The sequence below is a fragment of the Oryzias latipes genome, chromosome 3 (genome assembly GCF_053564925.1).
Source record: "Oryzias latipes strain Hd-rR chromosome 3, Olatipes_Hd-rR_3.1".
NCBI lineage: Eukaryota > Metazoa > Chordata > Actinopteri > Beloniformes > Adrianichthyidae > Oryzias > Oryzias latipes.
The window spans coordinates 32,500,575-32,522,836 of NC_136239.1; the positions used below are offsets into that span (position 1 = coordinate 32,500,575).

The 22,262-nt window shown below is 38.6% G+C and overlaps 1 protein-coding gene across 17 annotated transcripts in view; it reads left to right on the forward strand.

Moving 5' to 3' along the window:
- celf6 (CUGBP Elav-like family member 6) overlaps positions 1-22,262 on the forward strand; it is a 149,020-nt gene that overhangs the window by 98,367 nt on the left and 28,391 nt on the right. For 13 of the 17 annotated variants that reach the window (XR_911651.4, XR_013654916.1, XR_013654917.1 and 10 more), the window contains exons 4-5: positions 11,415-11,543; positions 15,950-16,029. Coding sequence is in view for 12 of the 17 variants with exons in the window: in XM_011493216.4 (XP_011491518.1) it covers positions 11,415-11,543; positions 15,950-16,029 (209 nt within the window). In the remaining 5 variants the exon portion in view is untranslated. The remainder of the gene's footprint in view (positions 1-11,414; positions 11,544-15,949; positions 16,030-22,262) is intronic. The other 4 variants (XM_078944636.1, XM_078944637.1, XM_078944638.1 and 1 more) reach the window with 1 other exon arrangement.

Here is a 22,262-nt window from a genome sequence, read left to right on the forward strand (position 1 = left end):
CACTTTAATTAACGGCCATCTAAAAACAGGAAAAGTCTGACCGACAAGGCCTGGGAGAGAGCCAGTCGCCACTCTCACCCAGATGAATTGCATCTCTGGTTTTAAGAGGGGAGGATGGATGATGCCCAATATCAATTACTACCCTTTTCTGTAGAAAAGGGAAGGACGGTCAACAGGCAGAATGAATGAAAAACAGAGTTTTTACAATTAGCACAGTGTCTGCCAGTCTGTCAGACAAACTTTCTATGTGGAAGCACAAGATAGGGCACAGTGCAGAGTGAAATAAGACCAAGTCGACAGGCCCCAACAGAGATATTGAGCATTAATGGCAACAGGAAGTCAGCAGACAGGTCATGGAAGTAAACCACAGTCACGGCTGACAATGAAATGAGATTTACTATGAAGGCTTGTGGTTAAGGGAAAATAGACAGCCTGGCTAGGGTTGACTATGGGGGAGAAACCAGACAAGGATTCATCTGTGGACGGCTAAGGGCCAGTCAGGTACACCAATCCCAGAGGGGCCACTAGGCTGTCAAACCCAGGACTGAGCCAGGACATTTGCACCTCTCGAATGGAGTAACATTTATCACTACAAAGACATCTGCAATTATCTGTCATGGAAGCCTGTGCAGGGTCTCGAATTACGTGCCTGTGAAGGTATTAAGGCCCATTACTCCATTTGAAGGCTTCAGTAGCCCCTCTTTTGTTCATTCTGTACCCGTGAGATGCCATATCTCTAGGGACATGGGGCTGTCAGGAGCAGAAGTAAAGCCAATGCTCATAAAGTGAGTGAAGGGGGAACTGGCACTGCAGATCACAAAGCTAATTCTCTGACCGTCTATTACAGTGACTCACGTCTGACTTCATTTTTCTCCTCAGATTTGCTGAAAACACAACTAAAGGCGTCTTAGTCACTGCATCTGTATGTTGTCCCTTAACTAAACTAAACTCTTCCACACATTCTCCTTCTAGCTATAACATGTTGTCCAGCATACCTCCTTCAGATTTTGTTGCCTTCAGTAGCCGCGTTTACATGGGCAAAAGTAATCGGAATGAACGCCTGATCGGAAAGAAAATGCATCATGTAAACGCGCCGTTCGGAATACTCTGCCCCGATCAGACTCGTTCGGATCAGAATTTCTTTCCGATCGAGATAGGTGGGTTATACCGATCGTTTATCCGATCGTGGAGCATGTAAACGGTCATTCCGATCGTGTGTCACTACTGCTCTGTTTTACGTCATGCATAGATGGTGTTTCGCTGAGAGAAAGCTTTGGAGCTCATACGGGACTGACCTGCTGCTCTGCGGACACCCCGTGAAAAGCGCCGCTCCGCTCTCGCCCCGCTGGCTCTCCCCTCTCTTTCACCCCTCACGAGGGAGATGCGGGGCAGGAGCGCTTCGTGCCCCCCGACGCTCACTCGGTCCACTGGCACCCGAGTGAGCAGAGCAGCCGGATTAATAATTTTGTGTCTGAGGGGGGGGAAGATGCTTTTTTACGTGTGCGTTTTGTTGTTTTGTTATGTGTGGGAGAATTCAGACTGCGAGCCGTCCTGCCGCTCTGGGTTAGCGGCTGCAGAACTCAGGAGGAACCGTGTTCGAACAGAGCTCGGGCCGCTAGCTCACAGAGTGGCTTTGGGGCGGTCTGTGTGAACTTTTGAGAGCAGAAATAAATGTCGCTCAGTCCTTAAAAACTGTTTAAACAATCACGTGGATTTGTGTTTCCAGTTGTGTCCCGACAAAATAAAGGCTGATGTTATTCCCACACATTTACGTGCAGCCAAGATGCAGATTGTTGCGTTTCTCGCACGGTCCTGGATTTTGTGTCCATCAAGGCTAATGATGTTAGCCCGTGTTAGCCTGCCCTAACCCTTCTTCCAGCTTAATTCTTCCACAAAAAAGCACTGACCACACGGATTAAATATAACGATGAGCGAACAGGTGCTTCATAATATTCATAACATTAATAAAAGCACGTTTGGAAGATCCTCTCGTATTACGGAGCTGCTGCACATGCTGTCTGTCTGTGGCAGCGGTTTGTTTACAACGGGACATATTTCCTCATCCGGGTGATTTTACACTACTGCGCATGCCCAAATTATTCATTCCGACCGAAAGTGTGAGCCATGGGAACGTTTGTTCTAATCGGAAAACGGTTTTCTGTGCCCATGTGCATGGGTGAATTTTAACCCGACCATTGATCCGATCAAGATATTCTGCCCATGTAACCGCGGCTAGTTTCTTAGTTCCTTCTTACTTCTCTGATTCTTTTCACCAAATAGGAATAGAAAGACAGTGGTTGTGAGTGAAAGTGAGATTCACTACAAGGCCCATGGAGGAATGCGAAAGAGTGAGGGATAGGAGACAGAAAGAGCGAAAGAGGAAGAGATGACAGGATGAGAAAGTTAACGGAGGGTGATGGAGGCAGCTGAGTGAATCTCAGCAGTAAATCATCTCCGAGCCGCCCTATCCCTATCTCTGCCTCGCCAGGAATCCTTTCCCCCTGACCTTGTCTGCTGCTGTGTCTGCGAAGGAAAGATGGGGCCAGATTATCTATGATTGGAGATGGCTATAATCTAAACACAATCTTGAACCAGGTCCCACTTCTCAAACCAATACTAATGATTAGAACGATGATGTATCAGCTAGGAACACCCTCTCATTTTATTAACTCTGATCAGATGGTTTTTACCTCTGTCCTAAGAAGCAACCTTCCTTAACATTTAGTTTTGTCAATATTAATCATAACGCCCTTGTTCACTTGTTATGATTAACCCAGATTCATATCTTATTGGATTTTTTTATTATTTGTTTTTTTTTTTTTACAGATGTCAGTTTAACATCAAATCTCTGATTACCACTAGGTCTTGTTTGGATATTTGTTGATTGGTATTTGTGAATTTATCTCAACAGCTAAAGCTTTACAAATTAGAATTATTAAGAATAATTCTGGGAAAGTTCCTATTCAAAAAAATTCATATTCAAGCTTCCACTCCGGATGAGAAAGGTTTATCCAAATTGTCCTTGCAGTGGCAGAAATAAATGATAGTGGAGTATCTCTTGATTTAGATCCACCATTACAGACTGCAGACTGCATGCCTGGACTTTATTTCTTTTTAGAGATTTCTTGGATCATGAAAAGATTTAAAGTAAAAATAAGATGCGTTTTTTTCTGTAATGTTCTTTTAGGAAAATTACAGACTCTAATATTTTGGCTGCCTAACATTACAAGGGTCAACACAACAAAGTCATTTGCAGAGTGACTCAGCAGATTTTACATGGGATACCCTTCTTGTCCCAAGCAGATTGCGACTAGGAATGGACTTGAACCTAAACCTTTCTGATTATGAGCCCAAAGCAGTTCTAGGCCGAATTTAAGGAAAATTTCAATAAAGGTCCCATATATGCTAACGAACAATTGCTAGGTGCGTCCATCTTAAAAGACTGGCTTAATCACATTAGAGTTTTTCTTTAATATTTGAAGGAGCATTACAGTATTTTCATTTTTCCCTCACTAGACATTAGTTTTTCCACTATAAGCAATATCTATAATTAATGACTAGATGCCTGATCTGAAAGTTTTTCAGGTCCATAGGCCTTTCACTTGACAGAAGGGCTGTTTAACAGGTTATATATTTTTGTCAACCTGCTGCTTCTCAGTAGGCTGACCTAAGCTGAGAAGTGAAAGGATTGACAGAACCTTAAGGTGTTAAGGACTATGTTGTCATCCCATACTTCAACGAGTCAGGAAGAGTGAAGGTTACAGGCTGGTTCAACCTGGCAGGTCACAGGGGAGGGCCTCACTTTCTCACTTTACATGCAAATTAAGCCAGAGGATCCCCTTTGGCCTATGGTCATGCAGGCTGGTAAAAACTGGAGAAAGAAAATCAAGAAATAACTAGAAATACCTATACATATATATATATATATATATATATATATATATATATATATATATATATATATATATATATATATATATATATATATATATATATATATATATATATATATATATATATATATATACATACATACATACATACATACATACATACATATATATATACATATATATATATGTATGTATGTATGTATGTATGTATGTATGTATGTATGTATGTATGTATAGGTATTTCTAGTTATTTCTTGATTTTCTTTCTCCAGTTTATATATATATACATATATATATATATATATACATATATATATATATATATATATATATATATATATATATATATATATATATATATATATATATATATATATAACTTGGATACAGGCGACAGAATATGGGGACTTACCAACATTTTCTTCTTATTAGGAAGAAAACAAGTTTAAAAATTAAATAAGGTTAAATAAATGAACGGAATAACTTAAAGTAGGTCACTGCTTTTAACTTTATTTTTCTCTCAACCAGGCTGGTTTTCATAAGTCGGAAACCTTTTATCATGTTGATATCTTCTCGATTATTTTGTTTTTCTTTTATTTGTACTAGATAATCTACCTAAGAAATATGACAGATTCTTTAGTCGCTTATCTTAGTTTTTATAATGAGGCCAACTCACTGAGTGGTGTAAATGATAAAGTGTCACAAAACATTTGTACGGAAAAAAAAAACACAAAAAACAGCTGCAATCCATATCTAAAGAACTACAAATAACACAAAAAGTGAAAGTGGTGCCGTGAGGAGGTCCAAGCATGAATTATATGATAATCAGAAGGGCTAACCAGTTTTCATCAATGTGTTGTGGTTGTTTTTTTTTGCTTTGTGATCAGAATTTGTTTTGGACAATACCACTACTAAATGAATGGGTGTAAATCTACACTTTTTCTAGGTAGTTCCAGGTAATCCTCTGATTGTGCAATGTAGTAAAACCAAAATGGTCAGCTTCCCTGCCCAATAGAACCAAGTCTGTAGGACTGTGTGGAACCAACCTGATTTTGATTACGACATACCCAGTGTTTTCTTGTGCATTTTTCCCAACTTGCCAGTGCTTGTTTTGGTCAATAACACTCTCAAAATAAACAGGTATAATAACTTTGTTTACTTTAATAAGCACTTTGATCTTAATCAAATTTCATACTTAACCGGCCTAACTACTCTGGTATGACCACACTTTAAGGCAATTTAAGTTTGTTTTTGCTTATATTTTGTCCACACAGTTGTTCCACATGTTTGGCTCAATGTTTTAAATGTTCTCTGCCATGAGTTCTAAGTATGATTTGCACACCATTAAGTCATTCCTGTGTGCTTTCCGTTGGTACTGGGCTACTATGTTGAGGACATATTGTAATCAGCTTTTCCAAAGAAACTTACTCAATGTTGTTGCAAGTTCTCGTTCTGGAATTTCTGGACTTTTTTAAAACAATTTGCTTCATAAATATTCTAAATAGGTCATAGAGGCTGTTTTGATCGCATCCTAAATTGCTTTTGATTTATTTTTCTGGAAACCAGAAAAATAATCTGACGTTTAGAGCTTGTTACTGTCTTTAAACACCAAACTTAGCCCAAACTTAGCTGAAAGTTCAGGGCTGTTTCTAGCTTTGTCTGGGATAATGAAACACAGACCCTCTTTTTCAAATCTGTATCAGAAAGATTCTTAATTATTTAAATAATTAAATGAACATGCCACAATTCAATACTCTCTAAGAGCCAGAAAGCATCTTCTTTACTTTATTGAAATAAAAATTTGATGTTGAGAAACATAAATAAATAAAAGTAAATGATTAAATAACCTGAGGAATATACCTAAAAAAATATAAAGTTAAGCAGAATACACCCCAAAAATGAGCCTCGTGGTGCACAGATTTCTCTGTTTATGGGGGCTTTCAAATGCCGATTCGTTGAAGAAAAAAAAACATGATAATGAAAATTTGGAGTTTCCTGGCACAGAATGATCAGTCATTTTCTGTAGTTGAGGAAATATGATACAATTTAGCCAAAAATATGCAGCACAGAGTGGGAGATACCTCTGGGATCTTTCCTTACCAGAATTGTTTAATCTTGTTTCATGCCTCTCACATAACCTGATGGAAGCCGGTCCCAAAACAGCAGTCACTTTTATAAAAACATTTGGGAAATATTTTGTTAGAATTTCTCGGAAAGATTACATTTAAACAATTAGCTCCTATAACTACGGCTTGAAACCGTTTAGGGAACAAGGAAAAATAACATTTTACATTATTTTTATTCAACTAAAATTTCAACCAAAGCAAAAAACAAAACAAAAAAACAACAACAGGAATTAGTTTTTTCTAAACTTAATCAGAATTTAAAAATGTGGAATTGGCAAAATAAAAAGTCATAAAGAGGTTTAAAAACCTTCAAAAATTATAATTTACATATTCATAGCTTTTGAAAAAAATGGAATATACTGCACATCCCAGTACTACTTAAGGTATATTGACATTTGCCACATCAAAAACATTTGTTTACTAATGCGCAAATATCCATTTTCCATACTCAAACTGATTGTATAGTTTAAAAAAAGCTCTAGTCTCGGGTGTTGAATAAGGGAATTCACATCCATTATAGAAGTAAAAGCCAGAAAAATAAAACACAAGGAGAAACTGTAATGACTTTTTTGCCAAATATCATCAACAGTCACCACTCTCATTTTCCGTAGTCACAGAATTCTTATTTGTCAATCAACTGGACTTGAAAAGGTTAATCTATAAGACATTTTGTTGCTTATCCAAGTACCGGTAGTCTATTCTGTTTTTTTATTTTTTTGTCTGTTCCTTCACCTCGTTGTGATGTCTGGTCTGTGCTCTCTTGATAAGAAAGGCAACCTGTGTTCCTCTGGTAAGGCAGGTCTAAACATAAACCATCAGTGGTAAAATTGATCCACCTTATCATTTTATTTAGAAGGATTTTCGGAGTCGTCTGAATGATAGTTTTAGTTTTGTGTTCTTTCACTGGGGGGTCTAGTCAAAGGCTTGTTTGTGGGGATTCTTTCCTGCCATGCATTGAGGGTTTCAATAACCTGCAATTTTTTTTGAATTTCTTTTCATATTCTAACCTAAGCTGAAGTGTATTCCTTTAACAGTGCTTGACATTATGTTTGTGAAGCTGGTCAGTCATCATGTAGTCACAGGATTTTAAAGTTCAGTTTCCCTGAAGAACAGAATCCTGCAATAACATAACCAGAATGACTGAGAATCTTTACAGACTTCATTCTTTTTAGACACCTATGGCCTGAGCACATTGAAAAAAAATAAATAAAAAAGTCTTTAACTCAACAGTAAGCAGTTGCACCCGACTGGTTCATTCACGTGTGTCTGGTGGCAGGGCTTTCAGGCAGCTGTGTACCAGCATCAGGATTTTCTAATGAGTCCGTAATAAACACAACTTCTTTTTGTGCTGGCTGGAACATTATTCTGCATATGAAATGCACCCAGAGGTGTAGTATACATCTTTTATCGTTGAATGCAGCTGTCCATGGTTTCTGAACACTTACCACCACTAAGCTTCCCTGACTATACTGCCAGCGGGAAATAAAGTGATAAAAACCACACAAAAAAACCAGAATATTTACGACGACACGGGAGAACAATACTTTAAAGAGAATATTCCCCATCGCTGCCAGACAACAATAGAAAGTTTGGAAAGTAGAAATCACAACTGATTCTTGCTCCCAGGGACAGGCAAGTGTGAGGAATGGCGATTGAGGGTAGAAACAAAGATACATATGTAGCGAGTAGGAGATGCAAAAGGAGAAGGAGCGAAAAAGAAAAGCACAATCTATATGCATATACGGCAGCCTTCAACACAAGTAGCACTTTATTCCAGAGGGAGAAGCATCACTCTTGACAGCATATGGCGTCTGTGCAAAATCCATTAATTTTTAATATACCGGGCACTGAAATGAAAAGGCTTCCTGAGACAAGCAATTGTCAGATGTCAGTAGTGTTTTGATAACTTTTTTGATCTCTCCCTTTTTATTTGCATTCACAAAGTGGGGCTGTCCACATGTCACCTCAGTTTGGACATGGCTGAAGACTGACATGGAACCATTTTCCACACAATTGCTCCCACCTTCAGCCTGGAAATGACACATTTGAGGAAAAAGAAGAAGAATAACATACAAGCCTGATTTGGAGTGGCTGTTCCCTTGTAATGTCACTATTTTATTAATGAATTGACTTCAGTTCCCACATTCACATACTCACACTTTTTTTTTTTTAAATGCTGTTAATATTTGAGAGCAGAGATCTTTCCAGAGTACAGAGACAGCAGTTCTGCAATGCTCAAACGTTCTCCAGCTCAGCGGTTGAATTTTGAAGATTAAAACGAGTCATTCTCCGTAAAAGATAACCTCAAAGAGATCAAGCAGGCAGTTCAATAAAGTTTAGCAGACCTCCATATCTTTAACAGGTTCTAGAGGAAGAGTCAAACCCCTCCAAATGCAAATACATTGCATGGTTACTCTTGAGAAAAGTGTGCCCTTTTTATTTTCAACTCATTGATCTCTCTTGGAATCCTTGTAAAGAATGTGCTGTTCAAAATATTAATTCATATTTGTAAAATGGCAATTTAAAGCTTCCAAGTGGCCATAGGAGATGAGTGGGAACTTGCAAAATCCAATAAGAGCTTGGGAGACAGGTGCAAAGTGGACTAATTAATAGCAATCTATATACTGGCCAGGGCATGCAGTGGGCCGACTGAGACGCTCTTAGGTCAGGCAATGAAAAGATAGCAGCTCCAAATTCATTTTCTCACTGTGGCTCTCCCAAAGGAGAGCTCAGAAGTACACTCACACTTCCTTTAATGCCTTCGCTGGGGTGTGATTTATTTTTGTGTTTGCCAGCGCATTTGGAAAGTTCATTACCTCGCTCATGGCTTGTTAATTATCCCTGTAAAGCCACCATTAGATCTCTTTAGGCCAGGACTTAGATGAGACTTTTGTCCTAAAGCATTAACAGGATGTAGAGGGTCTGTAACTCTACTCTCTTCTCTTAAATTTGTATCCATCTGCATTCATGTGTAAACTTGAAGAATAAAGAAGAAACGCGAAACAAAGTTTGTGCAAACTGTTGCATCACCTCACCTTTGGTACCACAAACACTCGCCAGAGTTATTTCTGTCTGCCATCTGCTTGCTTTTCAGTTAAATAGCTTGGCCACTGATGCTCAAAATCTAGCTTGATGTCTGTTTACCAAACAGCCTGTGCTAAATCTCATCAATGTGACTGCCAGTGGTGATCGTCGCGGGACTTATCCAACCCTGTTACCTCTAACAGTGAAGGAATAGGTCCAGGCTTAGTATTTGGTTTTAAGAAACCTTTTTTGTCAGGTAAAACCACAGGAACAGAGAAAAACACTGCTGCCGCCACACCAGGCAGCAGAGAGCAGGCGGCATGGTCCTATTGATTATGCTGATGTTCATTTGTGTGGCCAAGCAGGACGCAGGATCATGTCTCATTTGAACTTTACAGGAACAGAGCAGAATCCCATTTTCTTTTTGCAAAAAGGAGGACCTGATGTTTTATTTTTAGAACAGCTGCATCTAATGGGGCCTGGCAGGTACAGGAGGCGTCACATCTGTCGAGGCCCAGGTGATGCTCCTGCCCGCAACTCCTCCCCCACTCCTCGCCCGCTCCCCACCATCTAAATGACTCACACTGAAGATCAACAGTGTCATTTCCAATAAACCCGCTTCCTCTTCCTGCCACTTTCCATCAGCCCCAGTGATAGATTCTTACTAGTAGCTATTTCATTCCACAACACTAAGGATTAGGAAATGCATAATGTAAAAGATGTAAAGAAGATGAATATTCTCTATAAGACCAGGGCAGTCAGATGATTAATTAGAAAAATCTAGCTGCTTGAATGTAGAAAATTGTGCAGTATGGAGCTTTTACATTAAAATGATCTTTTCCCTGCTAAGTTCAAAATAGGCAAGGACAAAAATTATTAGAAGGGATAAAGATACACATGTTTTTCAACTCAATAAGGATTACTAGCTCCTCCCAAAAAAGCTAATCAAAATTTGTCTTTAATACCAAACTCACGACATACCCTTTTGGCACGACACTAGCAGTGTTCTGTTGATGCAAAAAAAAAAAGAAATATAATTATATCATCAACAATACATGACTGATATTTTTTGCACCTTACTACCAACACTTATTACTTAATTATATGCAAGATATTGCAGTAATGAAATTACATTTGACATATTTTAAAGCATTAAACAAAAAAAACGTTTCAAAGGTGTATTAGACAAAGAGTCTGAATCTCTGGCCATGTCTTTCTGGGTACAGCTCTTAGAACTGGTGGAAGTTTGCACACAACATGTCTTAAAAAACAGTTAAAGCAGCATGATGTGATGTTGTGTGATTGAAACAAATGGCTAAATATATCCGCCCTTAACCCGCCTATTGATGTAGGAATGTTTCAAAACACTGTACCTCAAAAAATACATTAATTTAACATTACATGAAAGCAAACAAAAAGATTGCTCTTTTTTTCATAGCTGAAATTCAATTCAGACATCAAGGGTTTAACCTTGGTCTGTGATATTACAGCGCTCACTAAAGGCAAAAGTTTAGGCTCAAAAACCATCTTTCATAAAAACAGTTGTGAATATTAGGGTAATATGGGAATTACTTTGAGGAGTTTATTTTTTTTTAACAACGATCCACTCTGACTTAGATGGAACTAGTATATTCTATGAATCATTTCTAACTCAACCAATGAGGTAATTACATTTTGACACATTGAAGAAAAGAGTTCTGGGAATTGTCGAAGGCAGTCATTTATTTTGTGCAGAACTGAGCATCAGTTGTGTGTGACAGAACCCCTTATTTAGGTTGTCGATAAAACAAAGAACAGCAGACGGTAAATAATAGATGCAAAGAAAATACATAAATAAAAATCACAGACTGGGACTCATAATGCATTTTTTAAGACATGTATTCTTCAAAACATCCCTGGGATATTATTTATTTTTTTGCCTTCTATCTGAAGTTTTACTACCGTTTCTTTTAATGCCTACTATTCTGGTAATAACAATACACATTTTGTTGTGCTGTGTTCAATTTCAGACAAACTGTGATCTAAGAGCTTGTCTACATGGGCAAAATATTTCCATCGTTCCTTTCTACTCTTACCTGAAATCCGCAGCACTCCAAACTTTATGTACATAAGAAATCACTGCAGGAGACTTGAATAGCTCTCTGGATACTAGGATATGTCACTATTATACCAAGGCGGGGTAGAACACCACAGAAAAACATCAACAACACAGCGGAGTGTTGATAAAGAAAGCTGGGTGTGTTGGGGGGGTGCGTAGGGGATGGAAAGGGTGCGCAAAGGTGGTTCTTTTTAGCTCAGCAGAATGGTGCCATCAGCTGTAGCATTTCTTCTTTTCTCCCCCTCTTCCACCCCCCAACCCCATCCAATGCAGAAGACAGGAAGCTGTTTGTTGGGATGCTCGGCAAGCAGCAGAGCGAGGACGACGTGCGGCGGCTGTTTGAGACCTTCGGCCAGATCGAGGAGTGCACCGTCCTTCGAGGGCCTGATGGGGCCAGTAAGGGTCAGAGCCCACACATTTTTCACCTTTTCTCCCTCTTAATCCCTACATGGCTATATGTGTGTTTCTTATCTTTCTATCTTTAGTTTTACCTGTGGCGCGCTCATCCACACTCTCTGTGATGTACTTCTGTAACTGTTTATTCAACCTTCAGCTACCCACTTTTTAAACAGTTTTTTTTATTTCCCACTTGCTATTTTCTGTGCCTCATTGTCAGTACTCTGACACTTTCTTTCCTCTCACCTTCTGTACATTTTTTCTTTCCTTTTTGTTCTGCATTTCTTTTTGTATTTTCACCCCATCATTTAGCCCTTTTTCTTTTTTTTATTTCCCTCTAGATCTTATACATTGTCTTTCCAGCACAGGAGCTTTTCTCACCCTGAGCATCACATAATACCTCACCTCTCTCTCCCTCCAAAAAGCAAAGGGGTGTAATCGTGTTTGTTTCCCACATTCCCATCATCCCTCCCGAGAGACATCATTGGCTGATAATGTTCCACTGTAAATAACGCAGCCAGACTCTGGGGTTTGCTGCTGTCACTCACCAGGTGGCAGATTTGCTTGCATTCATAGAACAAACATAATTTGATTTCTCATCTTGGGTTATGTGGTCCTTGATTAGTAAAGCATGGCGAGATAAAAAAAAAAGCAGTAATATTGCAATATGCAGGTAGAATTTTGGGGATGAAATATCTTTAATTCATAAAAAAACAATCTCTGTCTCAGTCACATCTGGAGTGATGATTCTCCTTTCATTGCTCGAGATCTACCTTTTCTCTTGTTCTAATTACGGCAATTTATTTTCCTCTGATGAGCCTTCAGAGTTGTGACAGAGGTTAGTGGGTAGAAAAGAGGCAGGAGCAGATCATGTGTAATGCTGGCTTATTGAGAATGCATACAAAGCTTCTGCCTTAGTCACAACTGCCCTTATTTGGGTGGATATGGGGGGTATGCGGGTGAAAAATGGGCAAATCTGTATGGGTCACAAAGGTGGCCCACACACCTAATTTTAAGATCATAGACAACCCAGTGAGCCTGTAAGTCTAAGATTTTATGGAAATTGTTCACTACGGGCATGCTGTGGGTGTCTGGGTATAGTAAACACTTAAGCAAAACGTAAGGGGAAAGTAGGTGAGATGCAGGCGTGTTGTCAAATTATGAATCTTTTTACCCTACTTAAACCATCATAGTGTATAGGGAGCTGGTTAGAGCTGTTCAAGTGAAAGGGGTGTGCTTAATCCATGCTGCACAGCTTTTAGAAATGTGGAAATCAGGCAATCAGAGTATGTGCATCCTACGGGCTCATATGTATCATGTGCAAACCCTGTGCGTCAAGCATTTGTGCGCGGTCAGTGAGGAGTCAGTGCGTGCACCTTACTAATAGCTAGAGTGCGGCATGAGGACACTGTACAATAGCATCACCCGTTGGTCATAAATCTGTGCAGCTTACATTATCCTTATGAATTTTTCACAATACATTTACCACTCTCACGACAATTGTACATTTCATTTTCATGAAATCCCTTAAGGTGGCCGCATGGGCTACTAAGGAACTACAAGACACACCTCTGTTCCCTTTAAATTGCTGCTGCATCTACGGATTCTATACAAGCCGGGACAATCCAAAAACCCACAGGACCTGTTCGGTACATGTGACTAAGGCATCTGTTGTGCTGAAATTCACACTTATCTTTGCCCCTTCCTCCTTTCATTGCTGGGTGCAGTGCTGCGTTTTATTCCTCTGGCCCACAACCTTTATTTCTTCATGGTTTGTTTTCTCTTTTGCCGTCCCACTCTTCCTGTCTGGTTTCCTGTCTGTTTGCTCAAATGCCTCCAGCTGATTGACAACACACAAAATTAAAGAAGGCCCCTGTTGTCGTGTCAAACAATCACTAGTTTCATCCACTCTTCAAGCTTACACTTCCTTTCTCCTTCTTTTAGCCCACACATAAGCTTTTTCGTTCTCTCATCACATGCGATGCATTCCATGCTTTTGTTCATGTTATCACCAACTCGATCACTTCATTTTTGTCAGGTTTTCCTGACGTGAAATGAAAAAAAAAGTCTGAACCACCTGAAAAAAATCTCTCATATATGTTGATATCAGCATCTATCACAACCCTCGCAAGAGTTTCACGCAACCACTACAGAAAGTTAAGGCAAATTATTTTGCCAGGCACCCCACTCGGGATAAGGTTCCCATAATTTGAATGAGACAGACCTTGAAATTGACAGTGCTATCTGTTCCATGGTTGAAGCTTTGTCCCCTGTTGATGTAAATTTATGCTACTCAGAGGCTTTTCAGCACCCCTCTTCACCCAATAAAAAGGCCGAGAAGTTTAACATCCGTCTATCTGTGGTGCTGCTCCTCAAAGTACTTTGAAAGTGCAACACTTGCTGCCAGAGTTGAATAGAGCGGCGAATTGTCAAGAAGAATGGAGAGATGGCTTTTAGGTCTATAATTAAGTTGTGTTGTAAATGTCACCCATCCAGAAGGACGGAATTCATGCATACATATTATTACCCTGGGATTTCAAAAGCCAATGCCGATCCTCTTGCTTGAAAGCAATACAATTTCCTTTTTTCTTGTTCCTTCCAAAGTCATTTTAGGCCATCAAACTCAAAAACTCAAATGTGCACTGTAATTTATGAAGCTATAGCACTTTCAGTTTTTGTGATGTTGTGTTCCTTCTCCATTTAGTTTTTTTGGGTCACAAAAAGCTGTATTTGATGAGGAATTTGAGCAAATTGTTCAGCATGATTATGACATTGATGATAAACTGAGCCCTGCAGTCGTGGATGCCACTGTCTGTTTTGCTCTCGGCATAACTTGGAAACTGTTATTATCTTTGACAACAAGGGGGAAGCAAGATCAAGTTATTATGGTTTAAAGAAATCAAATGGCTTTAAGAGAAATCCAAATGACTCTTATCTGCTTGTCTTTAAAGATTTGTGGTGATTGGTCTCTCAAAGACACAGCTGCAGGCAAATTGTTGACTGCAGGCTGATGCTTTTTGGTCAGACAGACAAAGAGCTTTCATAGATCCTCAAAGAGGAGAGGTCAGGTATAGCTAAAGGATGATTTTATGAAATCAAAGGCTTCCTCAAATAATATACTTATCGCTGTTGATGCATGCATATATAAGGACATTTAACATACACAACATCCACAGCTGTTCAAAACATTTTTTGCTGGCAAAAAACTTAAAATGCTTGCAAAATCCCCCCAAAATTACATGGATGGAAGAAACTTAAAAAAATAGTGTAACCTTTGTTGGTCGAAAATATATTTATTTGCTTTAAGGGTCACAGTTATTAAAGGCTTCTGCTGGATTAACGAGTATTTGCAGTTGTCATGGATCAATATAAACCTTTTATCACACTATAAAACATACATTTTACCATTTTTTTTATATATAGTTACGTTGTTTGGGGCTGCAGCACTGCTAAGATCTAACCTAATTGTGAGGGTTCACAGTGAACAGATCCTATTCCGAGATAAGTAACCAATTGTGAGCCCCACCAAGGACAATTGTTAAAAAAAAGAGATGGAAAAAAATGTGGGTCCAAGTCACCAGTGCTATTCCGTTAATGAAAAGAGGGGCAGAATTAATCCGTGACTTTGTTAATGAGATATCTCTTGACTTAACACATGAGCTACCTGAAGGCAAGGATAAGAATAGTACAATACTGAATAAAGCTTCGAAAATGTGCTCCTTTTTCATTTAACGACTTTAGCAAAATTACCATATTTTAATTCCACAGCATCTCAGGTCACTATCAATCACTTTATGGTATATCAGTCTCGTGATCTCCCCCGCTTGAACAGCAATATATGCCCACCTCATGTGATCACAGTTTATGCTTCCGTAAGAAACACAATTTTTTAACTTGCATTAGATTTTTTGGTTTTTAAATGCAAGGGATGTTCTCAATTTTGCTTTATCAAAGTTTGTTGTTGACTTTTCCTTTTTGCGGCAACCTTATAAAAACTTTAAAATGTATGAAAGATCATTGCAAAAGCAAACCTTCCTCATTTTAAATGGCTTTAAAGCAAATATTCATTTAGATAGGCAGATCAGAAAAATATGCCTTTGTCATAATAATCTGTTTTATGAGTGAGTGAGCACAAATCTCAAAGTGTAAATAAGAAAATAATTAGTAATCACAAATAAGCCATGACTTGGCGCTGTGTTCCAAAACGGAGCAGGTCAAATTAGAAAAGACAGGAAATGGGATGTTCCAAGTATCCAAGTGCTTTAGGTAAAACCAGGCAGTTTTACAGTTAAATGCTGCCAACAAACAACTGGTCTAATATATTTACAAACCAAATAACATGAGAACAATGATTATAAATGATGTATTTTCCTTGAAATTCATGATGTGCCTGTCTGTTTTTGTGTGCACAGGCTGTGCCTTTGTCAAGTTTTCCAGTCATGCAGAAGCGCAAGCTGCAATTAACAGCTTGCATGGAGGACAAACTATGCCTGTAAGTATTACATTCATTGCAAGTGCTGTCATTAGTAGTTGCAGCCAGTTCTGTTTTTCCAATGGATGTGATGTCAGTCCACTGTCTATACCAGCTATTATGTGGGTGGAATTTTAAAAAAAAAAATGTCAAAGAAGAGCTGTCTAAAGCCTGGTTTGACTACTGTCCTTCAGCTTTTGTATTAAACTTGATTGCTGCCTGAGAAGTTGAAGTGCAATTTCCCAAATACAAGAGTTTGAGTCTTCATCTTTTCATATGGTTTAAGCATCTGTGCCAAGACCATGTCTGCTTATTCAAAAGAATGCTAAATTACACAGTGATTTTGTGTAATTGTTGTTTTTAAACTAATCAGTACATACAGCGCTGTAAAAGCTATTGTTCAATTTTTAAAATCATGTTTTTTTGATTAAAATTTATTTTATGGTTACTGCAGGTTTTGGTATGAGCTAATTGCTAATATCACCAGATCACCTTTCAGAGCTAACTGTGAAAGGTGTAGTTGTCTCCAAGCACTCCCAGCCCATATCAAAGTGCTTATCAGGAGGTGTGCTAGCCTCCGTAAAAGCATAGATCTTGGTAGCTTTGTAACCATGTCTTGATGGACTAAAGTCAAATATCGAAAAAAAATCTGCATTGAAAAATCGTAAAGTAAGATTTCATCAAAGTCAAATTCTTTCCGTGACAATTTGGTGACACAATATGAACCATCTTGAACACCAACCAAAGGTTAACAAGCAGGTCCATGATACTAAAAAAACTTCTTTGAGTTTGCAGAATTTCAAAAACTGATAATACGCTGTCTCTGCTTCTTTAAGTGCTTGTTGATGATTCAACAGTAAGTCCCTAATAATATTCCAAGACACTTGCAGTTTATATCCGATTTTGTATTTCCTTCTTTTTTTTCTCAAATCCTGGCAAAAATCCATTTCAGATTTGGCACTTATCCTGGTGCATAGTAGCGTTCCACATTCTGTCCAAGTTGCAGCATATGGCTGCTTAACTCTGTAATACATAAAGAGTCACAGTAATGAAATGCTTGATGCCTACAGTGTTTAAATGTAAGTTAAGTCAGCATTGTAGACAATGATCAGAAGTGGGTTGATACACAATCCTGATAAGAAATGCATCCTGTATGAAATGATGAGTATTTCATTAGTTGACGCACAAAGCAACCCAAATTTCATCAAACTACACTTCATTTTGAATAAATGCTGCTTTTAATGGGCTTGAATGAGGCCAACAAAAAGACTTGAGTGAAAGAAATCATGATTTACCAAGTGTCTAATGCCAGTAGTGGGTGTGTGTTGAGTACTACACAGCTGGAAACGCGCACGAACACCCAGTTTTTTCTGGCAGGCATCCGCACCTTCACACACTTCACTGATGTTCCGCAATAAATATTTACGGATGCTTCCTGGCAGCCAGATAGTGTCCTGGAAGCCAGATGTAATTTACACATCTTTTTGATGCCGACTCATTTTGCATTACATTGAAGTGGTGAGGGGGAAAGACACGTTGTAGAATTGGTTTAGCAGACACCAAACTTTTCTAGAAGGTTAACCACAAGGGTCAAAATTTAATGAGGAGTAGACTGTGAGCTGAGGGATAATCACGCCGCTCACTGATCAAATTATTCAAAGCCTCTTAGTAAATTTTGAGAATAATCAACAATTTCATCCTCTCCTCAAAATATCTTGTTGACTCAATCGATAGAATATGTTTACATGACAAATATTTACATAATTGACACTCCTGAGAGCATCTTTAGTGTTCTCTTTTGCACAGAAATAAAGTTGGTGCTGATTGTTGAGAACATTGTTTTCTTAGCTTCATCCCCCAGCTCAAGCAGTTATATTAAGGAGGGGTCACTGAGCCACCTGATGTCTGCCACAGCTGAATGTCCAAGGCACCATATGGAGCCCAAAAGCAACCCTGGACAGATTAAAAGCCAGCCAAAAGTTCATTAATAATCCGCAATATCCATTGCTTTCTCTCCCTTTATACCTGCACCTGTTATCTTCATCTCCCCAAATCCAGCTTCCTCTCAGATTAATAAGCAACGTGGCCGTTGGTTTCCAAGTAAAGCTCTGTTACCGATGTGGGGGATGAAGTTAATTTGGATAATATCATGGCCACATGTCTTCAAAAACAAACTAACAGGAGGCAGGATACAGAGAGTGGTTTGCCTTGCACACTGCCAGCTGTGAGGTCTGAACGAAACCTGAACAAAGTTTTTTCTCATTCTGCCTTTTTCTCTTAATGTTCTGTCGGTGGCATCTGTGTTATCTGTCATGCTCGTATATATGTGACATAAAATATTCTTGCCCCCAACATACACTGGCTCACAATAAAAAAAAAAAAAAAAGATTTAACAAAGCTCAAGAGCAGAAGATGTCACCACAGGGCGTGTGTTGAAAGACTGGATCATAGCCTCAACTGATGTTTATTGCAGACTGCAGGTGCTTCCAAAATTTAAAGGTGATTGAGTGCAGAGCAAGTTCTCCCACAGGATTAGCTGGTGAAATGCTTCAAGGCTGCAGAGGCACAGGTGGCAAAACTTCAGATGGGCAAAGCCAGAGGCTGGTACTCACAACACCCAGCAAATTGCAGACATTGTCATGTTTGGTGTCACAGCGTGGCTGACAGGGCCTGTGGAGCCTGCCAGAGTTGGCAGCAAAAAGAGCATGCTTGTATGTGATACTGTAGTTGCAGATTCATGACAGGTAAAACCAAGCCAGAGAACACCGTTCATCAAGTGACACATGGAACTACTGTTAGATCTCAGCAGTATTGTATTCCATTCAACATGCAGCCTTTTTTTTGTTTCTTTTTTACAGAATGCTCCTTATTAGAATCAAAACTGGAAGATGAGAGATTTTTCTGTATATTCAAAGAAAAGATGCATGTACGGATGACTGAAAGTGAGAGTTTGTGCCTTTTAGTATAATGCAGTGAGCTGAGCAGATGCAGCCACATGTGTTAGGAAGTGGAGTCAGACCAAGGCAGCATCTTCCGTTGCTAATGAGAGGCAATCCTCCCATGAGGCTTGCAAAGATGCAACAAGGTTGGGTGTTGAATTCAAGGCTTCAAGGGAGTTAATCTAATCATCCAATGAACTTGTAATATTTTGAATTGATCATTTTAATTTTCTGGAGCTCTGAAAAACAGGGAAAGCCCTCTTACAATGCAACTGTATTTGAAAGTAACTGCCATGTGTTGAATTTTAAATAAACATGTTTCTATTTGTTGCCTTTATTTCAAGTTTTGCTTTCTTTGGCCACACTGTTGTATTATTGAAAGCCTGTTTGGGAGATACGCTCATGTTCACCTGTTGGTAGAGCTCTCAGAACAGTGTCTTTCCATCACAGTAATGCTGAGATAAAAGCATTATGCTACTTCACCGCTGTAGTTGAATACTAATCCCTCAATTACCAATGTGCATTTTTCCATCTGCACATTTCGTGCCCTATACACAATCCAATAAGGGAGAGTTTCACAAGTCAAGTGTGTTGTTCAAGAAATGAGATTAGTTTTTGAACCTGTGACAAATTCCTTAGTTGTAGCTGTCAAAAATGATGGCTCCCTGGTGGCCCTTATCAAATTCAGCAAATTCGTTTTCTCTCCAGGTAGGGGAGTCGTGCTGCTGGAAGTTATTATTCGGTTTGTTTGTGAGTTTGTGATTTTTCTGTAGCCAGTGAGGAACAGCTGCTTTAGCACTAGTTGTTTGCCCCAACCTGTTCCTTCATTACCTGACTAAAAAAACTCCTTTCTTTATGCGAAATGGGAACTGTTGATCCGTAAGACAGGCTGACACATTGTCTGATTAGACCTTCCATGTTTGTGGTTGTTTATCTCACACGTTTACAAAGGATATAAAGTTCTTCTATTCAAAAGTTAGGATGCAACTGTTTTTTTCATGACTTTTTGGTCTTTTTGCAGCAGTTTAGCTCTGACATAAATGGCAATGTTGACAACAGCTGCAGAAGCTGTTTTGCTGGTTTAGTGTTGCTGCCAAAACGATTCATTGGAGACATTGTGGGTCTCCTCCTGAGCTGATGTCTAAAGCAGAAGACTCTGTTGGGAAAACCAGACCCGGCCAGACTCGCTTCATATGAGTCACGGTGCAGTGACTACAGGCAGCCTCAGGCTTTCACAGTCACAATGCTCTGAAAGCATTCTTCATGTGGTATTAAATGAATATAAGAACCCACAGATACACAAAGCAGAGAAATTTGCAAATCTAAATGCCAGCCTCTGTGCTGTGGGCAGAACTGAGCACCAACAGTAGAGGAAGATGTTTGCTCTGTGCCAGCCTCATTAAATCCAGCAGCTTGGTCCTTTCAAACTGGCCCAAAAAGTTAAGAAACAAAAGAAAAATGGTCAGAAGGAGGAACAAAATTAAATTAGAAAAGGAAAAATTGTGCTGTTAACGCCTTTATATTGGAATATTGATTTAACTAATTGAAATGGCACCAAGGGAGAAAACACCAGATGGGTCTGCTCTGGCCTGAGGTGTGGGGCTGGCTGGCTCTGATAGGTTCCCATCTGAGACACTGTGTCCCTGGGGTCTAAGCTGATGCTTAACTTCTTCCAGCTCCAGTTTCATAGTTATCTCCAGCCAACACATCCTCCTTTTATTCCTAATAGAATGTCTATGAGACACATTTATCATAGGTTATTTAAAGGTAAAATAAAAAGGGACAAATGATTTATTTATTTTTTAATTGACACACTTTTCAGTCACATGCAATTAGAAAATTACATCCAAATAGTCACTTTCTTAAAGAAAACAAACTAAATAAATTAATCTCTCAAAAACAACCAAAACAAATACATTGTTACATTGGTATGAGCTAGTCATGAAAACTCAAAACATTCCAGCTAAAACAATAATTATGGAAGAAAGTACTTGCTTTTAATTTTTGTTACAGATGTGAATCACATCTGATCAAAAATGTTCCAAAGATTCTAAAGCGTCAGTCACCAAACTTTCTCACATGAATAATTATTACCTTACCGTCATACTGCAACACATATTTTTGGAGAAAATCATTTCAATTTTTTAAGAATGTCTCATGTAAACATGGATCATAATTGATCAAAAATACCTGTAGGTCTTAAAGAATTAATGCTAAACTCTCCAAACTATCTGACATGAATAATTCTCTCCTATTTTTACAAGTTTATAGTCAACATTTCTTTTTAGTTAATAGTTTTACTATTTTTACCTTGTTTTTCAAGTTACTTTGAAGAAGTGCTCTGATTAAGTGTTGAATATAAAAAGAAGGTGAATAAAAATAAAAACAATCTGGATCAGTTCCTAGCAGTTTTTTTTATTTTTATTTTTTTCATTTTTTAAAAATGTTGTACAAAAGTATCAAATCGGGACTCAATATCAATATCAAATTCAAATGATTCTGAATCGGATTGGCAACAAGAAATTCTGATTGGGACATCTCTAGTTTTAAGCATGTTGAAAGGTTCAATGTAAACATCGTCATGTAAATTCATTTTTATCCTTGATCACAATCTGAACACGAAAAAAAAAATCAAAAGAAATTCCTCTAAATTTTATATTTTGTGCACTACCACTAGTCATCCATCCATTTTCTTAGCCTACTATATCACTTTAGGGGTCACTGGGTTACCAGAGTCTATCCCAGCTACTGTTGGATGAAGATGGCGTACACTCAGGACAAGTTATCAATCTGTTGCAGGACCGCACAATCACTCCCACACACACACAAACTCACATGTACACACACAGAGTAACAAATTCACTTAAGAAGCATATTTTAACATGCAAAATCCATACAGAAAGGTCGAACAAGGGCCTTCTCGCTATGAGGGGAGAGCGCTAACCACTGAGCCACCATGCAGCCCTACACTACTGCTAGTTATTGAAAAAAAAAAAAAAATGTTTTTATTGATTTATTTTTCATGCATAAATATATATCTGCTCAGAGGCTGATGTTGCTTTAAGGATGAATGCATCCTCCCACTATGAAGTTGAGATGTTTTGCTTAGTTTATCTGGGCTCAGGTTTGTTTGGTTTTGTTCCAGGCACACAGGTCGAGTTCATTGTTGCTTTTAATTTCCAGATTTGAGAACAAAAGTGCACTTTTAACGTATAAAAGGCAGCTGAGTTTTACACACAGCATCACACACACTGGCTGGCCTAATTTTTAGCTGTGGATCATCATGTAGGTCTCTGACATTTTGAATTCAACACA